Raw genomic sequence first — 7965 nt, forward strand, 5'->3', positions numbered from 1 at the left:
CCAACCATTTTTACTGCTAGGTTTAGATTGAAATTCAGCAACTAAATTCTTCTAGCCAAATTTGCAGAACCACTAGTCAAGCTCTCCAGAGCTACTCTGTAATGCCCTCCAGTAAATGATTACAACTGCAACTGTGCTATTCCACTTCAGGATAATAGCATAATGTCTATAAGAGGCAAAATAGCTACTCCTCAAGTTATCTGACTACTGATACTGTCCAGACAAAGAGTTACTGAACACAACTATTAAATATTCCTGAAGTGACAATGAAAAAACAGATTTTGATTCACACTTCTGTGTGAAACTAGTAACACAAGAATCCTTTAGTTTCAGGTACAGCAGTTATAATCAACTAGCAACATTCAAAAAGCATCTAGGGAATTTTTTTTCCAATGTTTTGTTCAGAATATAAATAGCGTACAGCACAGGCATTGAACAACAGCTTATAAAAAATATCCTGTACTTTTATGAAGTGAAGCCATACCTGGTAAGATAATCTGCAACTTTGGGGTTCTTCAGAAGATCCATGAGTAAATCAACAGAGTATTTTCTTGTTAGAGTACCGTCTCCATTTACAACAATATTGAATATTAACTGAAATGTCTGATGGATATTTCGAGCATGAAAGAGCTGAAAGAAAGAAGAAAGTTACATATGGGCACATACTTTGCTGGGTCTCTTGCTTATTAAAACTAGCTGGAATTAGAATTTTATTTTGACAGTGTGACTATTAGTTTTAACTACAACTTAAGAATAGAACAGACTTCAAAGTATCACTTACTTTTTCTCCTACTTCCTCATTTAAAGTAAGGCTTGATAATACTGAAAGTGCAAACACAACCATAGTCAAACTACTATGGGCCAGGAAACTTATTAAGGTACGATAGAAACTCTTCACATTATTCTAAAGCAAAAAGGAGAAACATAGGTATTAAAAATTTTATTCTGTTCTATAAAAACACCGAATTTACAGATTGTACATATTTATAAGCCATACAAATAATGAATAATAATACAAAAAAATATATTAGAACAACAACTCTTCTCTAGGCAATCTATTTTCATGTTCTGCTGCACAATACTGGTGTTGATGTCAATGACTAAATTCTCTATTGAATTTGTATGAAGAAAAATGAAATCAAAACATCACCAAAAAACCAAACAAAAAACCCCAAGGAAGAAACGCCATCATTATTTTAAAAAGAGAGATGAGAAAGTCATTTTGCTAAAGTCTCTAATAGAAAATAACCATTGAAAATTGACCCCCATCCCTCCTCTGCTCAGTGATCAGATCTGACAATTGCTGCTCCCTTCCCCCCTGCCTTTCTTCCAAAGTAAACAGTACAACATTCACTGCCATGTAGATGAATTTGACCTTCTGAATTAAAAAATAAGTCATGTTTGCACTGATTTATGAAGAGACAGGAATGGCGTGGCTCAGATATGGATGCGTATTTGAGGATTCGAGGGCCTTGACCTGACATCAAGATCAGTGGTTTTTTACTGATTTATCTTTTAAAAGGCAAATCTCTTCCTTGGCCAAAGTTGATGCAGCTTACTAAAAAACCAACTACACGCTTTATATGTTAATGACATTTAGTTTTTCTAAGGCAGAATACTCAAATTTTAAATTCATCTTTCATCTGCAGAGAACAGTTGCAGAAACTGAATACATAATGCAAGCTAGTGCAACAATACAGCAATACAGAGAAGGAAAGAGAATACCCAACTTCCTGTTCTATTGGTTATTTTCTCCAATAAGGGAGAAACAACCGCCAACTCTGCAGTACAGGTCAGGGTTATCATTGCCGCAAAAAAAGCACATAAGAGATACTAAGGTAATGCCCCAAAGTGAAGTAACTCTCTTTTGCCCTCAAGCCAGAGAATCATGCCACAAAAACCAAAACTCTTACCAAAGATTTTATCTGAGTTTGAATAGATAAGTTGTGACGACAGAGATTTGCCAGGAGTCCTAAACACGGTATCGTTAACTCATCTTCGGTGGATTGACTTAAAAGAAAAGTCCAGAAATTTAAACAAAGATGTTTTTATTAAAGCATCCAAAATCTAGTTGCAAGAATTTGTGGGTTGGGGGGTCAGAGGACTTTTTATTTTGTTTTGGGGTTTTTTTTTGTTTCGTTTTTTAATTAGACACCATTCCACCAAGCAAAGCAAAATCAGATTGCAATCCCCATAGCAAGCACAGTTTTTAACTGAGCACATGTGTAAAAAAAAAAAAATCAGTATCAGAAATGAGTGCTATCAAAGGTCCTTTATTGCAGGTACTTTTAATAGTCATTAGACCTCTTACAAGGACACTTGCACAAAATTCATATTAATCTAACTTAAGTCTGCTCCTAATGACAAGTAAGGGTTTTCTTCTGGCTTTTCTCTTTGTTAGATCCCTGCTTCCTAGGGTGTGGGGGTGAGCTAAGAGGCCAATTAATATTCAATCACCCAAAGTCGCACAATCACTGCATTTGACAATCTGTAACAACATGGTTTTCAAAGAAAAATCTCTGATAACTTCAGAGCAAAAATGCCACAGTTGACTCTGGAGACCAGGTTAGTGCATATGCTAGTGGCCTTCAGAAAGTTTAGAAACTTAGCTAGATGTTTCCCATAAGAAAAGACAACTGAGTACACACTTACACATGATGCATTAGAAATGAAATTAATTCATCGATGTTGGCACCAGTGCAAAAGACCGGAACATTGTAGGTTAGCCTCTGCAGCAACTGAATACTCTGAGGAAATAAAAAGCTATTCACATATGTCTTTCCTATAGCATCTCACTGAAGAATGTTACAAGTTACAAAAGCTGAAACTGAAAGGACAAATAACAAGACACCACAACTGAATCATTTTTCAGACTCTGTAACATAACAATTACACGAGCTGCTGCAAGCACGAGTAATGTCCTACCATGCTGATGTACTTATTAAAAGCCCAAAAAGATGAATAAGGTTTTATTTTGACAGGAGAGTTACCATTTTAGCCCATCCAATTCTCCCCTTTGCCTTATCAGCGAGTTCTCCATTCTGTCAGTGAGAAGGGGGCTTTGCCCTATTGAAAGATCTAGAAGTTTCACCAAAATCCAAAAAGCACTCTGCAACTTCTTGCAAAAAGTTTTTTATAGGAAAACAGGTCTGCTGTAAAGACTGCCAACAGATCTAATGGTAGTAAAGTTCTTCATACGGCATTCTTTTGGCACATAACGTAACTGAGTTAATGTAAAGTTAATATACTCAAACATGACACATATCACAGCATAGGATAGCAGCTGAAACAAAATCTCACTATGTAAACAACTGATATAAGAGCTTAAAGGTCTTATAATTGGATCTATCTGGTAACTACAAAATCTCTCTCATGGACTGGCAAGTCACCTGGATCCCTAAGTTTTCTAGTACTCCTAGTGCTTTGAGAAATACACAAACCATGAGAAAAAAAACTTGTTCTTTACTGAATGCTTGACTCATTTTCCACAGATCAAGGGCGACAGAACTGCTAGCAAATTCATTTTCTGTGTGACCACAGGTAGCCAGCAAGTACTTGCTGGAACCTCAGTCACGTATAAGAAAAGCTGTGCATGGTTGGAAAAAAAAAAAAAAGAAAAAAAGAGAGAGATTTTGCCCAACTTTACTGTTCAATGCACAGAAAGGACAGGTTAAAATAGGTGAAGTCTGACCATGAAATATCACGTGGTCACCAAAAAAAAAAAAGAAAAAGAAAGAAAATAAATTAAAAATCAATAATGTCTGCACTCAGCTATGAAAAAATAAACTTCCATTAGCACAGCTCCCTCGCATTCACTGGCAGATAGCCCTGACCAGAGGGAAGTAAGCATACACGCCTTGAAAACCTTCCATGAGAACCAGCAGCCACAGCTTTCCTTTCACTCTTTCACAATTACTTGTCAAAGTATTGATTAGATAAAAATCTGCAGGCTTTTGTTGTGAACATCAGGAGAAATAAATAAATACCTTACCTGGAAAATAACTTTCCAAGCTCTCAAGCAGTGATTTCTTGAAATAATTTTAAAAACAGCTTTTTTGTCTGTTGTTTGTATTAATTAGAGCAGGTGAGAAGCACAAGAAAGATTAAAGAGAGAATACAAAGAACTCTATGCAATGTTAAAACCCTGTCATACTAGCCTCATACAGCAAATAAAATATGCAGATCAGCTTTTCCTCAACACAGTATTTCAGATAGAGCTTTTAAAGGGTTATTACATGCATACGGTGTAATGTATACTATGTAACAGCAACCAAATATTATTATGCCTTAGTTCTGGTTACCTGTAGTAAGACTGGGTCACTAAGGTTCGTAGAACTTCGATGAACCACTCCTGCCAGCACACTGGTCAGACTGTAGGTATCCTGAAGAGCTTCTCTAGTCTCATTGTCTAAAGCTAGAATTTAAGATATTTTAACAAAGACACCTATGTAATAGCAAAAGCAACTGTTGGATTAGCTACCAATCTAAGCAGAAGCCAAAGTCTTTGATCAGTTTTTCATGTATATTTCACCAATAACAAGAAATAAATCACAGCTCCTATGCACTTGCATCTGTACCTTACTTCTGAACTTACAGTTAATTGAAACACTAATCCTTTCCTTAAAGATGCTTGGACACTGAAGGAACGGTCGACCTCTTACCTACAAAGTTTTAGCTCTATTTGAGATCTTGAATCCTGCACTTAAAAGGCTTTAAAGCTTAAAAATCAATGATCTCAGTTTCTGGCTTCATGCTATGAGTGGGCAAATGGACTAAAACTGATACTTTGATAGGATTATCTAGCAATAGTTAAATACAAAATGCCAATTCCGCTTAGGCAGACCTGGAAAAGATGTAGCAAACATGGATGATGGGTAAAGTAACAGATCAGTTGAAGGAAAACTCCAATTCTTAGAGTTTTCCAGACCCAACAGGTTGGAAGAAATAGTTAAGAACCCAAGCAACCAATATAATTTTACAGTAACCATTTCAGAAAACTAAAAGGAAGCTCAAAGAGGCTAAAACCTCCAAGAATCAGAGAAGATTAACAAAGGGTCATCATGAAGGACTCAAATCTCAAATAACCACTCATGCATGATGAAAACCTAAGTAGTGAAGGGATATTTTTTTTCTATATATGTAACCTACATGTGTAGGTTATGGTGAGTACAGAGCTGCCTTGATAACCAAGTCTCACTTCTGTGAAGCAGAAAAAAATAATAAATCCAACCCAAGAAACAAGTAAGAGGCAGTACAACCAATTTTCTGATCAGGAAACTTGAAGCACACAGGTCCAGGCCATTGGAGAGTCCAAACTGCCACCCAACAAGCACTCCAGTGGGAGAAATTAACTGAGGTGACAACAATTCTTGATGTAGTGTGGTTTCTCCCTATCTTTGCATCCTCTAGACAGGTTTCTTCATTAAAAAAGGTAGTCAAGTTCCAGAAATCAAGGACCCAACGAGAGAATAATTCCTCATCCTGCCCAGTGAAAAAAAATTCTGTCAGGCATGATCACTGTCATTTCTCAGTGATGACCTCAAATCTGTTTCTCATGGTGATTTAGCATCTTATCTGGCCTTGTACTTATAGTCAGGTGACTAGGCCAAGCACTCCACTACAACAAAAAAAACCACTTCATCTTTCACATCTTAAGCTTTTTCCAAAAAGTTCATCACCCACAGAATCAGCACCTGTCTTGTCTTCCCTCTCCCAGACCCAAGATGTAAAGTTCAGACTCAAACCTTACCTAGCTGTGACAGCAAAGTAACCACAGACAAGGTTAGAGATGGGCTTATATTAGTGTCCTCAAGGAGTTCTACTAGGCAACTGAGACATTCACTTGGTAGAATCTGGTTTGAAGCAAATAATCTTGTAAGCTTCAGTCCAGAGATAACCTGGAAATGAAGGGAGAAAAACCTCAATTACTCAACTGCAACAAAGTAACACAGAAGTCAAAGGACACAGAGTTGTATTAAATAGATTTGGTCATCTTTGACAAACCGAGAATGTAAGTGCCACTCTAATAGGACATTTGTATTCATGTTTGCTGCCAAAAAAAAAAAGTTTTCAAAAAAAATATCTGTTTTTCATTCCTGTGTGTGTTCCCTTTACTCTTGGAAAGTACCGAGTTGATGTTGTGATCATTTATAAACATATTGGGGCTTCTTTTGTTTGTTTCATGACAGCATTCATAGTAACAGCATCCTTTTTAAACTCACAGCTGTAGCAGAGCAACACTTTGTATTTCTTCACACATTGAACAGAATTAATACCAGGTTATTCTTCCTACATATGTTTCAGTATAGATAAAAGATAGGGTTTGTTTATTTATTTTGAAAGAACAGATTGCTCAAGACAAACATTGAGTAATCAGCCTTCGGCTTTCTAAAGATGTGGACAGGCAACCAAAGGTGGCACTCTGCAGGAAGGATAAGCAGTAACAGGTAGTGAGTGCTGCTTTGGGAGCACTCTGTGCTTGAGATGAAAAAATGGAACCAGAGTTCAGGAAATGAAAATGATACACCTGCATATCAATACAGGCAGACACAAATTATACTTGCATAATAGAGAAATAATGTTGGTTTTGTCTATTCCCTGTATACCCTTTTACAATGGATACAGAGAAGAAAGCTAAGCTGAATACTAACTCTAATATTAATGGTTTAGCAAATAAGAAAATAAATATATCTGCATTTGAAAAGGTACCTTGCAGATTAAGTAACTCAGTCAGTGTGTTAATCTCTCAGCACACCAGTGTGCCCAGCATATAGGTTGTGCAGAAGGCTCTCCTGGGAGGCCAGGGAAATGAACAGGCCTACTACCCCTTAGCAGCGAGCACCTTTGATTAGATCTTCCATGAAGGCGGCAAACTCCAGATACAAGCCCAGCTGATCAACTCTATTTTGAAGTTGTGAAAATAAATAATCCTTGTGGGTCAAAATTTAGGAGATATGAAAACCAGAAAGTACCTCATAAGGCACATTGCATACTTTGCCTATGTGCATATAAACATACTTCACATATCTATAGATACACAAAACCACCATAAATATAATAAAGGACATAGCAATAATCAGAGGATATTGCTAAAAATTGTAACGTTTCTTCAGCCTGATGGGCTCACTCAGCCGCCAGCTCCCCCAGCAACCGATCATCGGGCAGGTCTCCCCGTCTCCGGCTGCCGAGCCACGGAGGAGCCCCCGCTGCGGCCGCCCAGGGCGATGACGGCGGAGAGGAGCCAGCCGAGGCCAGGCCCCGAGAAGAGTCATCCGTGCCCCCAAGCCCGAGGAGACACCACAGCCACCCCCTCACTCCCGGCCGCGCCACCCCCCTCCCACCGCGGCCCGGGGGCCCAGGCCGGGGTCCGCTCTCACCTCCAGGCTGCGCTGCAGGAGCGCTGCATTGGGCGGTGTCTTAGCGGCCCGGTACTGCGTGGCTGCTAGGAGCAGGGACTTCATACAGCCTAAGACATCCATAGCGTCTCAACTACCCTCTCAGACGTGCTAGCGACAAACCCCACTCATATTTCCCGCCGCGGCCGCCATTTTGATAGTAGCGTCCACTGAAGGGGTGCGGCCGCAGCCACCTAGGGGCATGACGGGAGACGTCGCCTTCGCCATCTTGGTTTGAGGAGAACGGAAGTGAGGAGGAGCTTCGGCCATCGGTAACAGAGAGATCGGCGCTAGGAGAGCAGTGGGAGCTGGTCCTTTACCCTCTGAGGGAGAACTGGGGGAAATCCAGGAGCTGCAGCTGCTTGGCTTCGTGCCTCCGGTTTCAGGGTTCACGTACGGCTGAGGCGATGCAGAAAGTTAGGGAAAGAGATTTTTTCCTCAGAGGAGGCGTGTGTGCTTGGTTGGGGCGTCCTGAGCCTGCCAGCCCCCCTGTCCGTGGAAGGCAGCCTCGGCCGGGTTGGAGCTGCTGCAGGTTTCCTTCCAGCTGCGCCCACGGGCAGCCCGGCTTGGC

At 39.8% G+C, this 7965-nt stretch overlaps 1 protein-coding gene across 1 annotated transcript in view; it reads right to left on the reverse strand.

The window, feature by feature from the left end:
• Positions 1-7606, reverse strand: part of CIP2A (cellular inhibitor of PP2A) — a 28025-nt gene extending 20419 nt beyond the window's left edge. Inside the window, exons 1-7 of the mRNA XM_075767615.1 lie at positions 7377-7606; positions 5750-5897; positions 4302-4414; positions 2653-2747; positions 1914-2010; positions 782-904; positions 485-630 (exon numbers count right to left, since the gene is read on the reverse strand). Of these exons, the coding sequence (XP_075623730.1) occupies positions 485-630; positions 782-904; positions 1914-2010; positions 2653-2747; positions 4302-4414; positions 5750-5897; positions 7377-7478 (824 nt within the window). The 5' untranslated portion in view covers positions 7479-7606. The remainder of the gene's footprint in view (positions 1-484; positions 631-781; positions 905-1913; positions 2011-2652; positions 2748-4301; positions 4415-5749; positions 5898-7376) is intronic.
• Positions 7607-7965: the final 359 nt, after the last annotated feature.

The sequence above is a fragment of the Balearica regulorum genome, chromosome 1 (genome assembly GCF_011004875.1).
Source record: "Balearica regulorum gibbericeps isolate bBalReg1 chromosome 1, bBalReg1.pri, whole genome shotgun sequence".
Lineage (NCBI taxonomy): Eukaryota > Metazoa > Chordata > Aves > Gruiformes > Gruidae > Balearica > Balearica regulorum.